This window comes from Perca flavescens, chromosome 4 (assembly GCF_004354835.1).
Source record: "Perca flavescens isolate YP-PL-M2 chromosome 4, PFLA_1.0, whole genome shotgun sequence".
Taxonomy (NCBI): domain Eukaryota; kingdom Metazoa; phylum Chordata; class Actinopteri; order Perciformes; family Percidae; genus Perca; species Perca flavescens.
Genome location: NC_041334.1, coordinates 25,242,505 through 25,267,279, shown reverse-complemented (window position 1 = coordinate 25,267,279; position 24,775 = coordinate 25,242,505). Strand labels below are relative to the sequence as shown.

At 39.5% G+C, this 24,775-nt stretch overlaps 3 protein-coding genes across 5 annotated transcripts in view; all 3 read left to right on the top strand.

Annotated features, from left to right (window-relative positions):
* The first annotated feature begins 2,541 nt into the window (after positions 1 to 2,541).
* thumpd3 (THUMP domain containing 3) lies at positions 2,542 to 12,389 on the top strand. 3 transcript variants are annotated; one of them, XM_028577059.1, is made up of 10 exons: positions 2,542 to 2,631; positions 3,042 to 3,366; positions 3,601 to 3,678; positions 3,762 to 4,190; positions 5,140 to 5,270; positions 6,999 to 7,068; positions 7,300 to 7,415; positions 7,510 to 7,614; positions 7,835 to 7,958; positions 11,834 to 12,389. In XM_028577059.1, exons 2-10 carry the CDS (start codon positions 3,136 to 3,138, stop codon positions 12,023 to 12,025), a joined length of 1,476 nt encoding a protein of 491 aa, XP_028432860.1. In that variant the 5' UTR covers positions 2,542 to 2,631; positions 3,042 to 3,135; the 3' UTR covers positions 12,026 to 12,389. The 3 variants fall into 3 exon arrangements, with proteins under 3 accessions (XP_028432860.1, XP_028432862.1, XP_028432861.1); XM_028577061.1 differs by having other exon boundaries at positions 2,552 to 2,635; XM_028577060.1 differs by lacking the exon at positions 2,542 to 2,631 and adding an exon at positions 2,642 to 2,751.
* An 838-nt stretch (positions 12,390 to 13,227) lies between these two features.
* Positions 13,228 to 21,423, top strand: LOC114554500 (prostacyclin synthase). Its single transcript, XM_028576389.1, has 10 exons — positions 13,228 to 13,387; positions 14,326 to 14,449; positions 15,258 to 15,433; positions 16,033 to 16,176; positions 16,681 to 16,808; positions 17,455 to 17,636; positions 19,907 to 20,060; positions 20,297 to 20,478; positions 20,897 to 21,048; positions 21,185 to 21,423. The coding sequence occupies exons 1-10, from the start codon at positions 13,320 to 13,322 to the stop codon at positions 21,333 to 21,335; spliced, it is 1,461 nt and encodes a 486-aa protein (XP_028432190.1). The 5' UTR covers positions 13,228 to 13,319; the 3' UTR covers positions 21,336 to 21,423.
* Positions 21,424 to 23,912: 2,489 nt separating this feature from the next.
* Positions 23,913 to 24,775, top strand: part of LOC114553725 (potassium voltage-gated channel subfamily B member 1) — a 38,506-nt gene continuing 37,643 nt past the window's right edge. The window contains exon 1 of the mRNA XM_028575066.1: positions 23,913 to 24,467. Within this exon, the coding sequence (XP_028430867.1) occupies positions 23,913 to 24,467 (555 nt within the window). The remainder of the gene's footprint in view (positions 24,468 to 24,775) is intronic.

Sequence of the window (24,775 nt, the reverse complement as noted above, 5' to 3'; positions counted from 1 at the left end):
TCAGTGAATCTGCAAATGCATACAGACAATTGTTTTTGCAGAACAACAAATGGAACAAATGCAATAGTTCTAATTATAATAATTAGAACTTATAATAATTTCTCAGATTTTATTAGTCAGAAATGTCATTGCTTAATTGATTTTTAAAGAAAATGTCTTGGATTTCTTTGATCATTTGACACAAGAAAATGACAAGAAACTTAGGGATGACTTCTAACAGAGGTTGCCTGGTGACCCAAATCAGGGTTGTCACGGTTACAGGCATCTTAGACCACTCGGTCACGAGGACATCTTACTGTAAATTGCCTTTTAATACTTCAGATTGCTTACATGAACCGCATGTCAAATAAAAGTGACAACGTGGGCCCAAAAAGAAACTAACTTCACATTAATACACGTTCATGTCTACAGTATACAGTATGTTTTACCACTAAATTCACACTTGGGTCTGAAAAGGTCTAGAGAATAGTTTCACATATATTGAGAAAATAAGCATTAGTGAGACTTTTGAAGGTGCTCAACTAAAGTGTCAGAGTGATTATCAAAACTGTGGGAAAGAAGACAGCAGATAATCCTTTATAGGGCTGCTTCTTCCTAATATTTTCCTTTTTTTCTTCATCCAGTTTAATCGTTGTACGGACATGTGTGGGTTCTCATATCACATAATTGCACCTTTTTAAATTAAAAAGCTCTTTGCCCTGTCTGAATCTTGATAAAGGCAGCATACGTGCTGTAACAGGTTTCCCTAATTTGAATCTATGGGGCTGCCAGACATGCAGCACTGAGTGTATAATATGCAGTAAATGTCCAATATTTTTCATATATTGTAATTGGCTGTGCTATTCTAAGGCACTAAAAAGCCTGAATCGTCACTATGAGTAACTAATGTGATATGTGTTTATTAGATTGAACATTGTTGATAAATGTATACTTAATGAACACAGAAAACAGTTGTATCTCTGTCAAGCCAATTTCCATAAAATGCATTACAACCACTGGCAAATGTGATCAACAAACCATAATAACAGAAAAAATAGCACAAGACAGAAATTTAGGGACAATAAATTATCAATTTATTTCTCCATAATGTCTTTATTCTCTCCCACTAGATCTCCTGAGGTTGTTTTGCTGTCTCTTGCATATGTTTTATCCTGCCTTCTTTAGTTTCATAGTGGTGGGGTCTCTCTTTTCATGTACTACCTCTCTAATTCAACTTCTGTATTGTTTGTTGTTTACATATAAGGTGATGTATTATAAGGCTTTTTTTCCACTAAACTCAAAAAGTTATATCATGGCGCCCTCTGTCGATCACTTATGGGAAACATGTACCCGGAAGTAGAAATTAATGCTGCGTTCATGCCACCTCGGAATAACAGGCACCGCGCCCCTGGTTAACAGTATTCTTTTTCTTCTGTTATATTTGAATTTGGCATAACAACTTTTTGCATGACTGCCACCAACGGTTGGCCGTAGCATAGAGCATCAGATGTGTGAAAACATTGAGGCCACAATAGCAAAAGATTTTCTGCTGTTTTCTTATGCGAGATTCCAAACAGCACATCGCCAGGTGTTTTTTGTGTTATCTGCAGGACAACCAACGGGAAAAGACAAGGATAATGTGTTGTTTTTTTATACATAGGCCTATTTATGAATAATTTTAAACATATTATGTCTGTGTATGTTTCTTGGCAGAGGCATTTGTCCACAATAAACAGTTTATTTTCATTGAAATATGGTCAGTGAACCAAAGTCGCCTCCATCAAACGTCAGTTGTCAACAACGCGTCACCAACTGGGGAACTCGGAACTCGGTTAGCAAAATTCAGCCCGAGTTTCCCACCTCTGATTACCGCAGGACGTTACGTGAATGGTGACGTTTTCACTCGGAAAAACGTTTTTCCGATGTCCATGAACGCACGTTAACACTGTCCTGTAGATGGATGTGGATGCAAGAGTCCACTGGCACCAACTAGGTTTCCTGTTAGGGCATTAGGCTTTCAAAACAAAACCAAAGTTTTTAAGATAATTGGTTATGCAGCAGTTGGATGCATACATTTTTGCAAACATAAAAACAAAGGGCAAATAAATCTAAGTCGAAACATAAATAAACACTAAAGAAAATACTCAGTCAATTAAAACGATAAAAAAACAGTAAGTCAAACCATTATGCAAATAACATTTTCCTCCTAGAGGAAGGAGGGATAAGGCACAGAGTATTAAGGAGTGTTTGAATGTGGTTTGGTTTTAACTAATGGAAGTCTGAAGAGGGTTCAGAAACTGAAACAGTTGAAACAATCAGACAGGATGGATTGATGCTTTCTTATATAGGCCAACTGTTGTAAAGATCCTGGAGTTTCCTGTGCATGACAGTTATTTTGCTGCATACACTGACCACCTTAATGTGTGTGAGTATTTTGGCATATAGTATCAAACTGTAACAATAATTGCACAATGCACACTGTACAGTATTTTTAAAATGTTACTCTTGTGCAGTTCATGGTTTTGAGGAGTATTTTTTTTTGTCAGATTAAATTTGTGGAGATGATGCTTTTATTCTGGAGCATTCCCGTCGGAAGCCTCGGTATTGTTGGAGCAGCTGATAGGAAGCATGTTTCCGCCTCGTGTTTGACAGGTTGGTCAGTACAGTTAGCAAGTTTAATATAACTAACTCTTAAACTATTGTCTGTCGTTGCTAAAGATCAGATAAACACGTATCGCGATGTGGCAGCGGTTTGATATAAAATCCGTATCTGTGGGTAACGTTAGCATGTTTATTAATCGTAACAACTTTTTAGCTCCTTTTAAAGCTAACGTTAGCCAGCAAAATTAACCGGTAACGTTGCTTCTCCAGCAACAACGTTACAGGTTTATTCCCAATGTTCAAATAAAAGTTTTTCATGCTAACTTATGACAAAATGATAGTGCTCAATAGATAATGTAGCTATAACACGTTGCTCTCTTGCAAAAATGACTTCTCATGACTGAGTAATTTAGGGCAAAATATGCAGGATTGACAGTTTGAATACCTCTCTCTTTCCCCAGGTTATATTTGAGCCTCTGAGCTTGGCACCAGCTGTGATACACATCTGGCAGTTATACCTCTGTGTCTAGTGAAGTGCCAGCCCACAAATACAGCATGTCCTCCCAGGAAGAAGATGGGACTGCAGAGCCGGGCCATAACACTGCGGGACCATCCACTTCTTCCTCCACTGGGGACATCATCACTGTCACCATTGGAGCAACCGTGCCCACAGGGTTTGAGCACACTGCTGCAGAAGAGGTCAATGAGAAGATTGGGGTTGATGCACGAATCAGCAAAGATCGTGGTCGCATATACTTTCCAATAACCACTGACAAGCTTTTTCAGGTAGGAAACCTGGAGCCAATGCATGGCTTGCTCTTCCAAAGTTTTCTTCACCGTCAATTTTCGTTATGCACACAGAAAACTTTGCATTGATGCTGAATGGCAATAGCTGTTTATATGGAGCCCAGTGATTTATATGTTGAAACCCAGTTTAATTTTGCCAGGTGAAAAAATGGGTACAGAAAACCTACATCTTAAATGTATCTGTCTACCTGTTCATTGAACTCCCCACTGTAGGTCCATCTTCTGAGGTCTGTGGACAATCTATTTGTTGTGGTTGAGGAATATGATCATTACCAGTTCAAAGAATCAAAGGTAACTTACAGCCAGCGTTATTCATTTGTAGCTGATGTTTAGCACATTTTTGTAAGGGGTAATAAACACTGTGTTTTGTGCAGGAGGAGACTTTGATGGAGATGCAGCAGCTTGCCTCCAAACTCCCCTGGACTAATGCCTTAGAGGTTTGGAAACTAAATGGCGCCCTAAAAAAGAAGAAGGGCTACCGGAAAGGAGGAAATGGTACCAAAGTAAAACCTAATAGTGAGGCCGCTGATGCAGCCGTTGCTGATACTGAGCAGCAAGAGCTACCGCTGGCGGCGTCTGCTGCTGAAACCCCGACAAAGGCGGAGAGCACAGCTGACACGGAGACCAGCACGCAGGACACAGAGGAGACAGGACCCGAGGCCAAACCCATCAAGTTTCGTGTGACGTGCAACAGGGCTGGTGACAAACACAGCTTTTCCTCTAACGAGGCAGCCAGAGACTTTGGTGGGGCCGTGCAAGAATTCTTTCTGTGGAAAGCGGACATGACAAAGTTTGACGTAGAGGTATGCTTGTTCAGACTAGACTGATGCATTGGCCAAAAAAAATTCTGCCTGTTCAGATAAACTTGCAAGGCATAACCTAATATTTAGTTTAAGGGGTAACAAAAGAAAAAATAGTAACTCTGTTAAAGAACATTTTCCATGAAGATAAGCTGTTCACATGATGTGACAAGTTGAAAAATGCTTCATTGTATCATGATGATGTGTATGTTCCTTGAATTCAAGGCGTCACACGGTGATAAAAGGGGTGTGTGTGTATGTGCGTGTGCGTCGTGGGGTCCAAACACCGGGAGTTCAGTATACTTGTGGGGTCCCGACAGCTTTGTGTGGCCAAAATGTTGGGCCCCACAACTTTAAAGGGCTGTTTGAGGGTTAAGACTTGGTTTTAGGGTTAGAATTAGGTTATGGTGAGGGTTAAGGTTAGGCATTTAGTTGTGATGGTTAAGGTTAGGGTAAGGGGCAAGGGAATGCATTATGTCAATGACGGGTCCCCACAAAGATTGTGTGTGTGTGTGTGTGTGTGTGTGTGTGTGTGTGTGTGTGTGTGTGTGTGTGTGTGTGTGTGTGTGTGTGTGTGTGTGTGTGTGTGTGTGTGTGTGTGTGTGTGTGTATAACATTTGACTACAAAAACTTAAAACTAAAATGTTTGTCCACAGACTAAATTCAGTTTTAGTGCCTACTCTGAGTGAGCAGATATTTAAAGGTGTGGTTGGATACATGTTGAAATATTTCGTAAATTCTGTATGTGTTTGCTTTGTGTTGGCACGTTTCAGTTTACTAAAGATAATACTGTAGACTGGAATATTAACCCTAAGAAACAATAAATTCACATAAAAATAGTTGGCGGTAATTTTTGTTTCAGATTATTTCAGCTCCATAGAATATAAGGATGCATGCATGTTTATGTTGATAAGTGCTTTCTAATCATGCACCATATGTTCCTGTACTGTAGGTGTTACTAAACATACACAATGAAGAGGTGGTGATCGGCATTGCACTCACAGAAGAGAGTCTTCACAGGAGAAACATCAGTCACTTTGGACCCACTACTCTGCGGTCTACCTTGTGCTATGGCATGCTCAGGTAATTCTACAACACTGTTTAAGCTCTGTTTTCAAATGTCTCAGGGATTTTATCAGGATATAGTTGAAATTTGTTTAAAAGTCAAGTGTTTTAATAATATGTATATTATTCAAACAAGGTGCAATCCCAAATGTCTAATTGGCTGATCATTTTGATTCCCAACGTAAAGGTTTTTTTGATGTGATAAAGTTTGAGTCAAACATATTCCACATTTAAACTGCTGTCATAATGACACCTTGGACAGCTACCAAGTTCGTGGAGGAAGGAGGAAGACTTGGTGACAAAAATTACCGCAAAGCTGCAACCGCAGACTCTCATCTAAAGTTACAGCAGATTTGAATATGTTTGGCTACTCCCACTCAAACAAATAGACACAAAAGGTGCAAACACATACTAAATTCTTATCAGCTGGAATCTGAACAATGCTCCATAAAGTGTCCAATCATAATCCGAGAACAATGTCTTTGTCTGTGTACGTATTCACGTTAAAGATGGCCAAAAGACAGAGACAGTAAAAGGATCAATACATTTTTACTGATACTTTGTAATGGAATATTTCCTGAAGACATTGTGGGGGCTGTGCAACAATTCTTCTGTCTGAGAGTAACCATGACTAGGTGCTTGCCCTGACTGAATACGGGCATATCCAATACCACCGTTCTAGCCAAGAACAACCCTTATCTGTTGAGAAAAATATGCAAGTCACACCTTAGTTTTTATTTTAAGGCGTAACAAAATTGAGAAAAACAAACACCTCTGCTAGGTAACATTTTCCAGGAAGATAGGCACATACATTAACAGTTAAAATAGCAGTTTTTGATGTTTCTGTTTTTCTGTTTTCTAAATGATTTAGTAAGCCTCTCACACAGAGATGATATGTGCACTTTATCTATTTGTGTTTGTTTTGGGCATCATCAGCATATTAGTAACAGTACTTGCCAGATTTATGGATGAAGCACCGAGTATCAGTGGGACCACCATAGAGGCTTGTGGTGCATTTAAGTACACATTACAAGTAGAAGACAGGTGGAATTAGAGACAGTAGTTGGCAAAGGTTTTTGACCCAGTTGAAAACGGTTTGTCAAGGCAGATTTGTCTAGCCCAGATACATACGAGTCATTACTTTAATAGTTCATTTAAAAACACTATGCAAGAACAGTATTATCTGTCCTGAGTTTTAGAGGTTCATTCAGTATATGATCCAAAATAAATAAATAATAATAATCAGCAATTACACAGGTACTTCATGAAACAAAATGATGTGTCACCTTTTTCAGCCCTTCTGAGTTTGCAGGTATGTCAGTAATTGAACCACTGAGTTTTTTTGACGGTCATGTTCAGCATTCTGACAGGTCAAACCTGTGTCCGCTGCTGCTAAGTGCGGTAGATTTGCACTTAATATCTTTCTCACTTTGCAATAAAAGTTGGTTATTTGTGATGATCAAAAACAATGAAATCTAGTAAAAAGCTCCGAAGCTCAAAAGACAGCATTACTGGACTGTAGAAATGTTTGTGTAATGTAAATCGTTAGGCAAAGTGCTCAAATTAATCGGGGTTTAACTAATAACTAAATAACTAACTAATGAGTTAGAGCAGCAGGCGTTTAGCATGATGTCAGTCAGGACCAGAAACATGTTTTGGACATCTGAGGGGAAGAACAGCGGAATTGGTGGATGCTATGTATTGACATGATGTTGCACTGGAGTTATTGTCATACTGTCTTGACAGGCTGTGTAAACCTCAGGCATCGGATATAATACTTGATCCAATGTGCGGGACTGGAGCTATACCATTGGAGGTAAGACATAACTTCTGTAGCTAGACTACAATATTGCCTAAATGAAACAAAATAAATAAAAAAAGTGCAGTGTATAAACACTGTCATTTGCCTAGCACCTCTTCTGATCTTCATCAAATTCATTTCATGAGTGAACTACAGACTGAAGCCTTCAAGTGCCAAACAATCAGAAAGTACTCCTCAACATGCACTTTTACTTGTACTGTCTTGAATTTTGTTTTTCCTCTCCAGGGGGCCATTGAATTTAACAGTTCATTCTACGTTGCCGGTGACAACAATGACATGGCAGTTAACCGCACTGTCAATAATATATGTCACATCCAGAAACGGAGGGCAATCAAGGGCAGGTGAGAGGGTGCACAGCTGGACATCATTATATAATTGTGTGTGGTTGATGATCTTCATAATGATTTAAAATCCGTTTTTGATCCTTTCAAACAGTGCATCTGGATTACCTATTGACACGGTGCGTTGGGATCTGTGCAATTTACCCATAAGGACCGGCTCTGTCGACATTATCATCACTGACATGCCCTTTGGGAAGAGGTACAACAATAACCGTGGTGTACAGTAAATGATGCTGAATGAGTTGAATTTTTGAATACTTTAATGTCCCAGTCAAGGTCTAAGCTGACTCTAACGTAACCACGGTGCTATATAGCTGTTAGTTGACAATCCGATTTTTCAAACAGAAAATACTTAGTGGATTTATCTTTCAGCACTTTTCACGTCAACCATGAGGTCAAATCTTTCTGTTTTCTTGAAGAATGGGCTCTAGGAAGAAGAACTGGGACCTGTACCCCTCCTGTCTGAGGGAAATGGCCCGTGTGTGCACACCAGGCTCAGGAAAGGCTGTCTTGTTGACGCAGGACAAGAAATGCTTGGCCAAGGTAACCGTATATCTCACGATAAGAGAATTGTTTCCAGGAAAATACATTTCAAATACCGGTAAATCACAGCATAATGCTGTCCTGATGACAATTCATGGTAGCTGTTGGCAGGCTAGGCATGCAGCACCACTGCCTTTCCCACCAGCCGTATTATTCAAAAAGAAATTCAAAAGAAATTCATCTGGGTTCAACTCCGCCCTGCGGCCCTTTGCTGCATGTTCTTTCATGTCTTCAGCTGTCCTATATAAATAAAGGCTTAAACGTATCGACATGGGCCGTGCTGGGAAGGTGAGCTAAGCCATGCCCACTAACCCTTCTGTGACATCAGAGCTGCAGATTGCATGGTCAGGAGAGCGGGTTTGGGGCATGGTTGTATAATAAGAACATGAGGGGGGATTAGTTGGTGACAAAAGCTGCATCCATATACAGTACGTCATCTGCCTCCAGATTAGCCAATAGCTAAATTTAATTGCAATAGCCGGGTTTTAGGGGGGTATATTTATAACACAATATAAAGAATTCAAATACTTTGTCAAGATTTGGACCTGAATCCATCAACAATACTACTAAATATCTGTAAACATTGGTTTTTAACTAAAAGAAAAAGTGGCTTAGGGGTTTAATTACTCTTTAAACCCACTGTATGTTAAACACAGAAATTAGTAAGTGGGTTCCTATTTTTTTTGGGTATAATTCTTTAAAAATAAAAACGAACAGTTGGGTTTAGGAAAGAAACATTGGGGAAGGTTTAAAAGAAATAAAATAAACAACAAAAAAAACGGTTGAAAAACATGTGGGACGTGATCCCGGCTCTCATAGGTGAAAGTCCTGTGTTTTACCCATCAGCCACCCCAACCAACTTCCCTCTGCGGACTTACGTCCTTTCATACTACTCGCTACGGTGAAAATTCACACGTAATGTAGGTCATTAGCGGCCGAATGGCGTTGATAAACGCGCTAAAAAGCGATTATGCGTCTTGATAACATGCCAAAATGGCATAAGAATTGGCACGTCATACATAGGCCACTTTATGAGATCAGTCTGGAAACGGTGTACATTGATGTTAAAATGTATACAGGTTGGCAGGACGGTCTGAAATGTTTTGTACGGTGTTTCGCTGTACATTTTGTTGGTAAATGTGAGATGTTCGAGTCACACCATGGATGTATTAAGAGAACACGTCTTGTCTTCATATCAGAAACAAGGAGATGAATTAGCGACGTACGTGTGTTTTGTCAACCCGTTCTCACTCCCGCTTGGTCAGTGGCTCGCAGCGTCACATACTGACGCAAAGTCTGGCATGTGGGACTGCTGTGATTGGTGGAAGTCGCGGGAAACTCCAGTTATTGGTGAAATCTGCGGTAAAGTGGTGGTGATCGGTCAAAATTGCGCACTGAATTCACGGTGATTGGTTGAATTTGCGTGAATTGTTGTGATCATCGTAAATTCCTAGAGGGACTGATTTATCATTAACTGTTGATGAATGGACCGGGTGCTGCTGCAACCTGCGCGTCCACTGATTCTCCGCCATTTAAGTTGAGTAGATATGTGTTCCTAGTACAGAAAGACAATACACACTATAAATAAATATGTTCCACCGAAGAACAACTGTATTTGTTTTGATCTCCACCCCTTATATAATCAATGGTTCTGCTTTTTCCACACCTCAGGGAGCTTAGGATCGAGGCGTGTCAAGATTGAACTAAATAGTACACTGTGTGTACAAGACTAGTATACAACCTGTTCCCATGGAAGTAATTCTAATAATAATTCATTCAAATTGGGTTTTTTCTTTTTTGTAATTTTTAAATAGCAGTGGTCATCTTGTAAGCCTCAGCAACTGGCTGACAAGAGTCACTTTTTGCAAATCTGTACATCTTTAGTTTAGACTTTTATTTGTCCCCGTAGGGCAATTGGTTTTGCAGCAAGACATAAACACAGGACAGTCACAAATGCAAGACCAAACTACATAAAAATACTTAATGTTACAAGCTCTGGTTAAACAACAGATAATTGAGAAGATAAATATGACCATATGTTAAAGGAACCATATGTTAAAAAGAACATCTAACAATATTCCTCATAAAAATATTATAGCAACATTTCCATAAAAAATGTCCTTAATAATCACCATTTCATCAATAACATCATCACCATCCGTCAATACTATACATGTTATAATAACCCCATCACTATTTAATAGTTATAGTCTCTCTACTCTTCCGGGCTGAGTTTAGAAAAGAGATGGCTGTCGGGACGAATGAGTGCTTGTATCTATTGCAATGTATCTATGCAATAATCTATTTTTCTTTCAGTGTTTTGCTTAGTGCTACTTTATATTTCTGTTAAATCAGAAGCCCACAAGATATTCCATGTATGTATGTGTAGCAAAAACATGTAGTACATTTTATTACAGTTAAAACTTCCCCTATAGGGTTTGAACTCACCACAATTTAAATAGATGAAATGGTGGTAGCCAAAATGCGTAACATTCTTTGCTATAAGCAAATAGCTGACGCCAATAGTCTGACGCCACATTTGGAAGTGCAGGAAACAAGTGCCACGCTTACTCATTCCTTCCTTGGCTTCTTGTGAAAACCCTTAACTACAAATTACAAAGTTTCAGTTCCCCTGATTTTTACATGATGACATATCAAAACCTGCCATCAACTACAGTACAGGCCAAAGGTTTGGACACACTTTCTCATTCAATGCGTTTCCTTTTTATTTTCATGACTATTTACATTGTAGATTCTCACTGAAGGCATCAAAACTATGAATGAACACATATGGAATTATGTACTTAACAAAAAAGTGTGAAATAACTGAAAACATGTCTTATATTTTAGATTCCTCAAAGTAACCACCCTTTGCTTTTTTATTAATAAGGGACAAAATTCCACTCATTAACCCTGACAAAACACCTGTGAAGTGAAAACCATTTCAGGTGACTACCTCATGAAGCTCATTGAGAGAACACCAAGGGTTTGCAGAGTTACCAAAAAAAGCAAAGGGGGGCTACTTTGAATAATCTAAAATATAAGACCGGTTTTCAGTTATTTCACACTTTTTTGTTAAGTACATTATTCCATATGTGTTCATTCATAGTTCTGATGCCTTGTAAAATGTACAATGTAAATAGTCATGAAAATAAAGAAACACATTGAATGAGAAGGTGTGTCCAAACTTTTGGCCTGTACTGTATATTTATTTAAATTTGAATGAATCTGTCAAAAATAATTAAAAGGATGTGCATTAAGACGACTGTCAACAATGAACTGTGAGCACACCTCCTAAGGTGGCTGGACTTTTTGCGGTCATGTCTCATTAGTGGCAGACTGAACATGTGATCTTTACAAATGAATGAGACATACGTGTTTGCCATTTTAGGTATTTTAGTAAAGTAGGCGGGCCAGTGTATTATGTCACGATGAGTGTTGTCATTTACAGCCATGACAAAAAAAACTAAAGAAATGCAGATTTAGTCGAACTCAAATAATGAATATTATTATATAGAAAATTGTGTTCTGTTGTGAAATAGAAAAATCCAGTGTTGGTTTTAATTTCCCTACTGAAATGTGATAGTTTGTAAATGCCAGTGTTTTTTATAATGTTTTTAAATGCAACTCTACATCAAGTTTAAACAACCTAATGTGGTTCTCATGCTTAAAAGTTTGCGTACAGAATCAGTTTACCCTGAAATAATCTCTAAATCATCCCACCAGTTTGAGTGATGCGGGTTTAACTCAGCTCAGTCTCTGAGTCATGGACTTTTACCAGCTGTATTTGTCCATTTGGCAAAGATATCTTGTTTTAAAGAAAAACAAATGTGTCATTTGTTAGTTTGCCCTCACCTGATTTATGTTGTCTCCAGGCTATCTCGAGGATGGGAGGGCTGTGGAGGAAGCTGCACACTGTTTGGGTCAACGTCGGGGGTTTACATGCTGGAGTCTATCTCCTCAAGCGAACCGGGGCCGTGTTTGGCCAAACTCCGGAGGATGTCTATGAATCACGAGGGACGGTTAATGCAAAAGGGGATGAGAAGGGTGACAAGGAGCTCTCTTAATTCCCATCCTGCATTTAGGTTTTGAATTTATATTTAAGCCCATTAAGGATTGACATTTTTTATACTTTTTATTTTTATTTTTTTCAGGTTTCAGATTCTCTGCCAAGCATTTGTGTGTAATTTTTTGTTTCTCATTTAGTTTAATGTGAAAAATGGCTGACTGGAAAGAGAAGCTATTTTGATGTTCAGAAGCAGTGTATTGGTTCTCACACTGTATGACTGAGGCAGTTCATTTGTCATATTGCTGTTCATAAACCTGCTGAAGGTGGTTTTAAGTGCACCCCTGAGACCCGCTGTCTCCCCTTCCCCCCTTTGCACATATTGCCATATTGTTCTGATTAATAAAGATTCAAACAAAATGTCAGTTCATGTAAACATTCTTTGTCAGTGACACGCAGCAATAAGATGTGCAGAGTAGAATGGGAAGTAGTAGAAATGTAGAAAGGTGTACTTTTATATATTATTAATATTATTTCATATTTGACCTGCTGGAAAGGTGTGTGCTTTCCTCTCCTTTATTTAATGTCTACCTGCGAGCCAGCACGTCTAGACTCGTTCCTTAATTTCTTCATAAGTGACGTGCAGACCTGAGACAACAGTAATATGAACTGATATTAAGTCAAAAGGGAAGTTTTTTTTTTTTTGAGCTATTTTATGTGTAACTCAGGCTGAGTAATAGCAATAACTGGTGGTGTGCGTGAACATTTGCATGAGGTATTAAACTCCCTTTGGCCTTTCAATAAAGTATTGCCTAACCCAAAACATCTAAGAGATAATCCCCCAAAAAATAGTATAGAATTGTGCAGCGGTTATTGTTAATGAAAAAGGAGTTAGCATGAAACTAAAAAACAGACACACAGAAGGTTGTGCGGTCTTGATAGTAGGAATGAACTAAAGTTAACATGGGAGGATAATTCTGTTTTAACTATTGTGCTGTAAACCGGATTCATATTAATAATAGTTTGAACACGAGCATATTTCAAAGTCAGGCAGATTTAAGTGCGGGTATACTTCCCCATTATAGGTCACCACCTAAAGCCCAAATCTCCATGCGTGCAGCTGTACACAGCCTGTAAAACCCGTAAAACGTGCGTTAATGGGAATTAAAAGTATTGTCTCATTTCCTTGTGTTAATCAAAGTCACTGTGTCGGAGGTTGTACTCGGATGACGTCATTGTCAACGATTTAGCAATGAGCAGCGCAGATGACAGTGACGTGCCTGTGAGTTCATAAAAAGCCATGAGAGCTGAAGGGACTCCATTGACTCTGCGCAGCGGGAAAGTAAACACACGAGATGATCTGGACCATTTTTCTGCTTGCCCAAGCTGTCCTGCTTTATTTGATCCTCACAAACAGATCGAGGTGAGTTAATATTTGATTCACTTGTAGCCTACTGTCCTATGCATGTTGTAGACTAAATATTATATATATATATATATATATATATATATATATATATATATATATATATATATATAATATAGTCATATTTGCCAGAACAAAGAAAACAGTCAATACTCCTTTTGGCACCGAGTCTGATGATGTGCTCATGTCAACAGATTTCTTGTATCATCTGTGTTTTTGCCGTCAATTGTGATGTAAATTCGCGCCTGGTTTAAAATCCTTTTGACCTAGTTTGTTTTTATTTATTTTTTTAAACAGACTTTTATTGGTTTTCTTGACATAGGCTACTTTTAAGTGGTGTATGGATAATACCACTGTGGTGATTATAATAATAAAGGACTCATTTATAAAGTTGAATGGGTTGTTCCTAAGGAATGTGGTTAAACTACAGTGTTAGATTTAGAAGTGTCCTATTTGTGAGTCTACACTTAACTGGTTTTTGTTTTCCTCTGAGGCAATTGGCCTACAAAAAGAATCTCTGATGTAGTCCTTTTTGTGATGCAATTCATATTTTTAACTAATCCCTGTATTGTACATATACAATTACTGGAATTGTTGGGTCTTTGTAAAGTATGGAGTGTGGTCTAGACCTACTCTATCTGTAAAGTGTCTTGAGATAACTCTTGTTATGATTTGATACTATAAATAAAATTGAATTGAATTGAATACAGACTGCACTGTGTGTACACTGACACCAAACACTTATGGTAGCCTATACCAATGTGGCAGACAATGAAGGACATGCATGTGTCAAATAAGATTCACTGTGTTGTTTATTGTCCACAGGACTATATGGTTAGTTAGTATCCCCAATTTACAGTCGGATAAGATAAGCCAACTTTTTGAATACACAAAATCAGTTGAACGATTCATTTGTATTTTATTTTTTTTTTTAGATCCAAGAGCGATCCACCTCTAGACAAAGGCGTAATCCCATGGTTAGGCCATGCACTTGAATTTGGAAAAGATGCATCCAAGTTCTTGAATCGAATGAAGCAGAAACATGGCAACATTTTCACAGTGAGTAGAAGAAACCTGAAGATGATGTACTGTACATTTGACACAACAATCTCACCTCTGTAAATACTTAGCCTACATTTAAATTTTCCTTAGCGCTTTTAAGGACTTCATATTAGTGTAAAGGTTCAGCTTCAAAGTCTTTAAAGTTCTCAGAAATGTTTTTAACTTTTACAATTCTGGGCAAACTCCCTCCACTGAAGAAAATAATGTAATACAATTAAAAACTCCATCAGCTACAAAATGGTCCTTGAGGTGAGATTGTTTTGGCAACTGCTGTTTCCAAAGTCAATAATTAACTTAATATAGTATATATATTGAATGCTTGGTAGTCACTTCTGATGCTAAATTTAGAAAGATTGAAGTAAAAGAAAAAGGGAAGTCCTGTTTGTAAAGTAATAAAGGGCAACTTTAAATCACATTGGAATATCATTTTCTGCTTGTTTTCATATAGAATATCGTCTGGAATCTCCAAATGTGTCTGTAAAATACATTTTAGAGATTAAAGAATATATATTCATATCTATGTAACAGCATGTTACAGATACCACCATGCAACATGAATTTACATCAGGATACACTGTGATTTTTAAATGATCCTGAAACAGTTTCATATGTTTTGAGTGATACTCCAATAAATGTGATCCTGACTTTTTTAGGTTATTCAAAAGATTTAAGGAATACTGCACTTCATCAGAAATCTACTGTATTGGGATACAAGATAGTTAAACCTTCAGAAATGCCAGCAAAATAGCTGCATTTTACCTGCATGCATCTCATATATTTTCACTTTTGCACCGATGATGTACAGGTGCGTGTCGCTGGACGTTACGTGACTGTGCTGCTGGATCCGCACTCATACGACACGGTCATCAATGACTCGGACTCCCTGGACTTCACTCGCTATGCACAGGTGCTCATGGAACGGATTTTTAACCTGCGGCTCCCGCATCACCAGCCAGCTAAAGCAAAAGCATTGACCAAAAGGTATGTCCTCATTACTTTATACTCCAAACTGAAAGCTTGTTCTGTATATTTTCATTTTCATTTCACGTAAATGTAAAAGGGAAAATTAGTTTGTGGGAATCCACCCATTCAAGTCTCATGAATAGCATCACTGTGGGTAATTCAGAAAAACACCCTTCCTATTTTTTGGAAATTTTTTGTTTGTTTTGTTCTACACAGTTGTTGTTCATTGTGTAGAACTGAAAGTAATCTTAATCTAGAGGGATATTGGCAGACATCAAAGAAAGCAGGGGCGAGCCACATACTCAATGTTATCTTTATAGGTTTAAAAGATGGAAACTCGGGCACACTGCCTTCTTCAGGTTGCATCTGAGTTATTTGTCTTTGCAGCTTTCTCCTCCTTCCTTTGCTTATTGTGTTACCACTTTACCCACATTTGCTAAATGTAAAACCTAAGATCTATTACCTCGGAGAAAATAAGGCAACTAGGTCAACAACAAGCAGTAATAATGCGTGTCATGTCAACACCATCAATCAGCGTGACATGATTTACAGAGTTCCCCTCCATGGTACTGCAGTTAACATTTACTTATCGCCGCTGCAACGTTTTGTGTCCGCAGGCACTTCATAGGAATGAATTTGTCCGCCCTGAACAGCACCATGAGCAGACACCTGCAGGCCTCACTGAAAGCTGAGATGCCTCAGAACCAGAAAGACTGGAAAGAGGAGGGACTGTTCAACCTCTCCTACAGCTTACTCTTCAAGTAAGCCCCATCCTCCCACACAAACACGCGTACACACACACACACACACACACACACACACACACACACACACATTCTTAACTATGTTAAAAGAAGCATTCATGTCAAAAGCCTTCCGCTAAACAGTTTACACACCAGTCAATCCTGTAGTCTTCTGTTTGTAAACAAAGCAAGAAAAATGTAGGGTGACTACACTCTTTCACATAAATATTTTAGGTCACCTTTCCGGTTGACCATTTTGGCAGAATCTAAATGGAGCTGTCTATCATTAGTAAACAAAGGATCGAGTAGATATCTGGAATTTGAAATACTATAAGATAGTAATGTTTCCTGTGACACAGGGACATCCACCATGAGGAAAGTGGAAAGAGGTATTGCTTGTGTGCATTCACACAGAAGAAAAACCTGTGTAGGCTGGTTATCTTTCCATCAAGACAAAATTCATTCATCAACCGGAGAGTCCCGCACATTCCCACACTTATTGTATCTCTACTTTGTCTGCAGGGCGGGGTATCTGACGCTGTTCGGAGGAGAACAGAACAACAACAGCGCAGATCCCTCAAGCATCTATGAGGAGTACAAGAAGTTTGATGGTCTCTTGACCAAAATGGCGAGAGGCACACTAAAGCCAGGTAGTGACGCTGACAACACCTCTCACAATTAAATTCAAAACTTCAAGTTCCCGCTGATAGTCTTTATCAGTTGGTCAGTAGCTTTAGCCAGGGAGCCTGCAGTTATCTGAGAGCATTGTGACAAAATAAATGAAAAAAAAGAAAGTCTGTCACTTAAGATGCACATTAAGCGTATATTTGGATCATCAGCATCACAATCCATGAGTCATAAGAAGGCGTTGCATGGATTTTCACTGTTTACGTTTGTCACTAATTTGAGTTGACGCCATCGATGGATGTTTTGTCAGATTTGTTTTGCAGTTGCCATGGCGAGTTTCACTTACTCAATTGCTTACATAGCGTCTAGAAGCCCTTTTTTTTTTTTTTTTTTTTTTGCTTTTGAAGACAAACAATTCACAGTTCATCATCATCGGTCTTCTACAGATTGTGATCTAACTTGTATCGGTAGCTCACTAGATACACCTTATTTCACAAGGGCCTTGTCTTTCTTTGTGTGCTGTATCATTGTTTAGAGTTGCGTTTGCTCCATATGACTAATACAAGTCGGCCAATTGCAATATAATGCCCACCTCCTCCAGTTGTGCCTGTCATACCTTCATTCACATTCACACACACTCACTTACATTGTGATGTTTATCTGTGACAGAGGAGAAGAGGACAGTCCAGAGTGTTCGGCAGAGACTGTGGGAGCTTCTGGCTCCAGCAGGTCTGACTGAGGACTCGGGGTCGAGCCCTTGGCTCCACGCCTACAGGCGGCTCCTGCAGGAGGAGGGGGCCGATGAAGAGTCGCAGAAGAAAGCTGTACTGATGCAACTCTGGGCCACACAGGTGAGTCAGAAGACACATTCTGTAACAACAGGATTCCAGTCTGTGATCACCTCTAGAGATTAGGAAAAATGTCTGCTCAGTCAGATGACCTTGATGCCCCTGTGTCTCTGCAGTATCCTCAGTGGTGGGAAGTAACCAAATACATTTTATCACTTCAGGTTTTGAGGAAATTTACACAAGTATTTAAATGTTCTGCTACTTTAAACTTCTAATCCACTAGATGTACTTTTTACTTCACTCCTTTTACATGACAGCTGCCCTTACTAGTTACTTAGCAGATGGATATTTTACCTAAAACAAAATATGGTAAGCTTATAAAATACAACACATTGTTAAAGATTAAACCAATGGGTCCAAACTCTTTTCGTGTGTGACCTTACAGAAGTTGGGGCCCCGAATAAGTTTCAGATGTCTATGAGAGATATTTCCCCTCTAAACGTCTTATATAGTTTCAATTAATTAACTAATATTTCACAAAAACTAATATTTCACAAATACTGGCAAAGATTAGAGAAAAATCCCCCCAAAATAATAGGAATTTATACAGCTGAACTTTTGGTTTTTCTTCTTTCCAACCAGGACCCCTCAGATTCATCTTGTGACCCTGGACTAAACTACCTAACTGTATATAAAGTAGTTAAAACTAGCTCCACCTCGATCAGCTCCAACAGTAAAATGCTACTTATACATTTGCATCAGTATTAATAATCTAGTAATTTAATCTATCTCATAATATATCACACGCAGGGGCTATTTTAAGTACTTTATTTTTGATACTTTAAATACATTTTGCTGATGATTTTTTAAACTTTTACTTATAAAAGGTTTTGAATGCAGGACTTTTACTTGTAGTTGAGAATTTTGAACTTTGTTGTATTGGTACCTTGTGTAAAAAAATCTGAGTATTTCCTCCCCCCTCCTGTGCATTACTCTTATTTAGCACATGAGTGTGCTATTCACTTCTTCTTCCACAGCAGTTACTCTGCCTTTAAGTGAGAATTCAAGTCACAAAAGGGCTTCAGAAATATAAGCTAGAGTATTATAATGGATCACATGTCCTTAAACTTTACAGTAATGGTTTTGGACTTAGGCGGAATGTTGTCATGACTATTTTTTGCGTTAGAAAACAAAAAAGGAAATGACAACTTATTGTCTACTTACAACTTTTCTGTGTCACCACAGTACCCAGTTTACAGTGTTTCTCCTGAAACACTGACAAAACCTTTCAATTGGTTTGTCGGGTGTTTAAAGGTCAGGTAATGCATAACTGCATCTCTTCCAAGAAAATGATTGCTATTTCTAAATTTACAAAACAAAAAGTAGGTTATTGGTCTTGACATACTCACATGAGACTTGGCATTGACTCATACAGTCTTGCCTACAGCCCTGCTGGAGGTTTTTTTTTCATGTTCCGACTTGTATAGACTTCAAGTTTTGAGTCATCATTTTTTTGGTTGTCTCTGAGTCACATTTTTAATTTCCCCAAAAGTTAAGTGAAATAAATTAACATGTATTTACATAACAAAGAGAGGATTTGTTGGATAGTTATTGCGGTAAGGACAAACATTATTGTGATCAGTCAACACAGTGTTATTGGTTTAAACTTCAAGCTTTCCCACACTCAGGTCTGTGATACCTCTACATAAAGGTTTGGACAATGTCACGTTTTTGTGACGCATGTTTTAACACTACTTTTGTCATCGGCAGTGTTTATGTATTTTAAACGTAAACATTAATAACACTTTGTGGTGTTATTGCAGTGACTTAAGAGCCAATACTGTGGTAATTTATTCGCTGTGTTAAATTTCCACAGTGCACTATTTTATGTGTCTACTCCTGGCAGACAGCGCTGCAGTTTGCTGTAAAGAATAAATAGCTTCATAGCTTGCCCTACCCTTGGATGCAGGCAGATGGCAGGGGACCTCAGGTTTCCAAAGGCTTTCCATATTAAGTAAACGGTTACCGCCAGAGCTTTGCCAGTAGTGAGACTATCCAGAGCATGGCTCCTCTCGTCCCAGGCACATGAAAGGAAGCTGTTTGTTTTTTCTATCTCGTCAGCACTAAAGATTCATTAGGCTTTTTATTTAATTGAACTTAACTTTAGTTTACATGTGTGCTTCGTTGCAACTCTAACAGAAGATAGACGTGAGTACTATGGGTGTCATGTTCTTATTTGCTGTAACCAAATAACCACCTGCGCTGTCACTATGCAACGCCACAGTGAGAGAGACCTTATCATTGTCATCATGTTAGTCTTTGTTTGTTTTCAGGGTAATGTTGGTCCTGCTGCTTTCTGGCTGTTGGGCTACTTATTGACAAATCCTGAAGCTCTGACAGCAGTGAAGAGGGAGTTAAGCGGGATCTCCCAGATGGAAACCTCAGAGACCTCATTACTGGACAGAGCTGTGAACACCCCCGTGTTTGGTGAGGGCTTGATCCCAACGCTTGTGTAAACCCAGAGAAATCTATTGGCTGTAGCTTGTTCTTATTGTCAGTAAGATGAGGTAGAAACTAATGTCTGGATTCACATGTCAAGACATCTAATACACATTATGATGCACATGAAAACTGCAAAAGAGAAATCACAAATTAGTAAAAGAATTCATAAAAACTAGAGAAATATTGTGGATGTTATTAACATTTTTTCTGCCCCTCCCCAGATAGCGTCTTAGAAGAGACACTTAGACTCACTGCTGCCCCCTTCATCACCAGAGAGGTTGTGCAGGATAAGACCCTCCACATGGCTGATGGCCAAGAGTACATGCTAAGAAAGGGAGACAGGGTGTGTTTGTTCCCCTTTAACAGCCCTCAAATGGACCCTGAGATTTACCACGAGCCACAGGTTAGTTGTCCTGTCTTGTTAAAGTGAAAAATCTTCTGTTTCCAACCTCGTTGGTCTATCAAAACCTTCTTGTGCTGCCAACAAGAATAGTAGTAATTGTCTTTGGGACTACTTGGAGGCAGACTTAAATGTTAAATCAGCGTAGTTGTTTATGTAAGATGGAATCTACGCCTACACAAAGCTGACCCTGTATTACCCAGGGAGAGGTCAAGCTTTGGACCATTCAGGGATTAGCTGAGAACGGGAACAGAAACACAGCTAATAGGCGTGGGAAGGACATTGCAGTTAGGCTGCATTAAGAAACTCTGTCCACCAGAAACGAACAGACATCAAACTTGTGTGATCAAGCAAATTTGCATACATATATACAGTATGTCCTTTCTAATTGGTTGAATCTCTAAATGTGTTTCCTTTTTAGAAATACAAGTACGATCGCTTCCTGAATGAAGATGGATCAGTGAAGAGAGATTTTTATAAAGGAGGGAGGCGGTTGAAATATTACACCATGCCATGGGGCGCAGGGACCAATGGCTGTGTGGGAAAAGAATTTGCCATCAATACCATCAAAAAGTGAGTGTCCAAGAAGTTGTGCACCATGTAACTTTATGATCTGTTAAGACCTAAAAATGTTACATACTGAAGAAGTTTGTTATGTTTAATTTCTGCTTTAATGTTCTAATTTCATGTTTCGTCGTTCACTTTTCAGGTTTGTTTACATGGTGTTAACCAACTATGATTTGGAGCTGTGTGACCCAAATGCTCAGATGCCGGAGGTAAATGCCAGTTGTTATGGATTTGGAATGCTACAGCCAGAGGGAGACCTGCTTGTCCGATACAAACCTAGGAATGCACACTAGGACTTCAAAAACAAGCACATATGCGCGTATGCGCATTTCAACACATGCACATTGTTTATAGTGTTAATATGCTCTTTGTACTTTTATACGCCATATTTATATTCACAGTATATAATTATGTTATTTATAAATAAATGTAAATAACACATTGTGAACAATATTGTGTTGTCAAATTTCTTTAAGGTTTTTGGTTGAGTCTATTACAGTCATTTACGTTTGTGCTGCACCCCACATTATTATTTTATGAGTGAAACTAATAACAAAATGTTGACATGTGCCTTCGCAAGGTGCCATTTTTAGGAGCTCTAAAAAGTTCTGCTTTGGCACATGTTTCTGTATGTTAAATACAGAGCTTGAGCATAATGAGGGGACTGCCTGTACTGTAAACAGAACTGGCCACACATCTGTCACACTGACACATGCCCGCTGTTTGCAGAGTGAAGCTAAGTGGAAAGTTTAGAGATATATGTCTTTTGGAAAGCAACTAATCACTTACTGGTAGGAGCAGATCCACCATGGGTCACAGATTGAAAGGTACGGTGCAGGAACAACAAAGGACATGCTCTTATTTGTAATTTATGCATACAAAGTTGGGGCACAATTATAGACAAAATCAGCCCTATAAGTCCCTAATATATTTTGCTTCAGTTTAATTGTGTGTGCTAATTGTTAAGTCTTGTTGCATGGATTAATGAGTAACTTTTCCACTGAGCCTGACTGCGTGCCAGTTACTATAGGTTGTCTCTGCCAAGACTGATTATACTGTTGCCCAGACTTACTGTATATTAGATATTGTATTTTTCACCGCTTCCCAGTTTAGTAAGCATGCACAGGCTTCCATCCAGGGAAGACTACGATCACTATGATCCTAGGAGGCCTCACAGTATGTCAGCCTCTAATAGTAGGTTGAATGTGCGTTATTATGGTGTTAAGGGGCCTTACTTGTGCTCTTTTAATGTATAATCTTCTTGTAATGTCTAATATTTCTTACCATTTCATTATTCTACCTACCTGCCCAAGGACTACAGGTGGAAAATAGCAATGTGCTAAAACATGGTACACTGTCCTTGTTTTCTATAAGGTTACTGTTCTTTTGTTGCATTTTCCCTGTCCAAATAAAGAAACACCATACACATGAAATAACATAACTTTCGAATTTTGTAATCCTGATGAAAATTACAGTTTTGTTGGAATACTTATATTTAATACCTTCTTAAAATGATTTTGATCCAGTTCAGGCCAAGTATATGAGCTCCTATAGCATTTTTTTGCTGCCCTACAACACTGCTGCACAAAGCAGCAACACAATGTGATGCACTGAGCTGTGGCTCACTGGCTCTGTGAGGGTTAAACTCACACAGGCAGCAGCTGCTGGAGGAACCTGAGTGAAATCAGCCTCCTGCAGGATTCTGTTCACAGTCACAGGCGCTGGCCAGCACTCACACTGTGAGCAGCAGGTAGAGGTGACCAAGAGTATTCTCCAGCATCTACTTGTTGCTTCGCCCCAGGAGGGGTGGACAGAGCGGACTGGACAGGACAGGGTGATGTCTGCGTAAAACAGTAACATGTCGCCACATAGCTCATGATGCCTCCATCAGCTCCCAGCAGAGCACCGGAGAGCTGCACGGACATAAGTTTGTACGCGTATTCTCTTGAAATGTTGCTGATCTCCGTCCTTAAGGTGAATCGGGAGAAACGGAAATGTATGTATCATATTTCTTTATTGCGTTCATATCAGGTTTCATTTGTATAGGCTATAGCGTTTTATAGCCTAATTGGTTTCACTTTGATATGTTATGTCTCTATTTGGCGCAGCTGACCATCATTACAATATTTATTACTTTGACGGCCAGCTTGTGTAGGTATTCATATATTTCCCCAAAATGCAGTTGTGTTGCGTGACTCAGATGTACGCAAAATAATGTAGTTTTTATGGCATGTTTACCTCAGCTAAAATCTACTTTATAAATTGCTCTAACTGTCTTTTGAAACTAGACGGTGTTATAATCGGTGTTATTATATGTCGAGCCTACTATCCATCTAGAGAACATTTCAGCAACACATTCACATTTGTCGTTCACAACTACGCTGCCATTGAATCGGGATTGATCGCTGTCCCACCCGAGCTGAGACTTTTCAGCACCAGAGCGTGCGGACAGCGACAGACAGACAGACAGACAGACAGCGGTCTGCAAAGTGACAGAGAGGCGTTTCAGCACCGGACAGCGCTCACAAGTGGAGTCCACTTTATCATTGGCCCGGCTCTCCAACCCCCCCCCCCCCCCCTCCCACCCTCCCACCGCCACCCTTGTCAGCAAGAAAAGCGGCTGTGCCTCTTAAAGCTGATTAAAATATCTATTTGGTTCTCTGATGAGTGGATAAACCACCTGACATTGCTACTGTAGGACACAGGTACTGGCTGTTCAACAGCGCCTAAATAATTTTTTTTTCCTTTTATTATAGCCACAAGAAGAAGCGAGGAGGGACCCTGATGCGGTCATCAACAGGACTATGTCTTCTTAATCTGACGGACTGTATCTTCCAGTCTTTTCAAGTGACCGATTGACTTGAGTGAAGATGATCAAAGAGGGGTCTCGGTCGGCCACCTCGCTGCCACCGGATGCCATGGACATCATCCGCAGCAAGACCAACACCCGCCGTGTGAGACTCAATGTCGGGGGCCTTCTCCACGAAGTCCTGTGGAGGACGCTGGACAGGCTGCCCCGCACAAGACTGGGCAAACTGAGAGACTGCAACACCCACGACTCTATCATCGAGATATGCGACGACTACAGCTTGGACAGCAACGAGTACTTTTTCGACAGACACCCCGGCGCCTTCACCTCCATTCTGAACTTCTACCGCACCGGAAAGTTGCACATGATGGAGGAAATGTGCGCCCTGTCGTTCAGTCAAGAGCTGGACTTCTGGGGCATCGACGAGATCTACCTGGAGTCCTGCTGCCAGGCCAGGTACCACCAGAAAAAGGAACAGATGAATGAAGAACTGAAAAGAGAGGCCGAGAACATGAGGGACAGGGGTGGAGAGGAGTTTACAACCACATGTTGTTCCGAGAAGAGAAAGAAACTCTGGGACCTCTTGGAGAAGCCAAGCTCATCATTTGCTGCTAAGGTAATGTCCAACACAGCCACACTACCAGGGCAGATCAAGTGAAAGTAGTGGGTAACCTGAGAGAGGATAACACTGGCATACAGCCAACAGGCCTATATTACTTAAGTTTTAAATAACAAGCTCTCCATCGAGAAGTGGAGGGGAGATTGCTGAGTACAGTTTGGTCTTAATGAATAGGGTTTAAATTTAGAAAAATAGTTAAAGGTAAAACCGAGAAAAGGTGCAGCATGAGAAATGTAGTTTAACATCCAGAGGCTCTTTAAGACTTGATCTTATGTCTGACTTTCTTTTAACCTGAACCAGTGCTT

Coding starts and splice junctions, on each gene's coding strand:
- LOC114554500 (XM_028576389.1), top strand. CDS start 13,320: ATGATCTGGACCATTTTTCTGCTTGCCCAAGCTGTCCTGCTTTATTTG. Junction 15,434..16,032: donor GCAAAAGCATTGACCAAAAG/GTATGTCCTCAT, acceptor TTGTGTCCGCAG/GCACTTCATAGGAATGAATT. Junction 20,061..20,296: donor TGTGAACACCCCCGTGTTTG/GTGAGGGCTTGA, acceptor GCCCCTCCCCAG/ATAGCGTCTTAGAAGAGACA.
- thumpd3 (XM_028577059.1), top strand. CDS start 3,136: ATGTCCTCCCAGGAAGAAGATGGGACTGCAGAGCCGGGCCATAACACT. Junction 3,367..3,600: donor CCACTGACAAGCTTTTTCAG/GTAGGAAACCTG, acceptor TCCCCACTGTAG/GTCCATCTTCTGAGGTCTGT. Junction 5,271..6,998: donor TTGTGCTATGGCATGCTCAG/GTAATTCTACAA, acceptor CTGTCTTGACAG/GCTGTGTAAACCTCAGGCAT.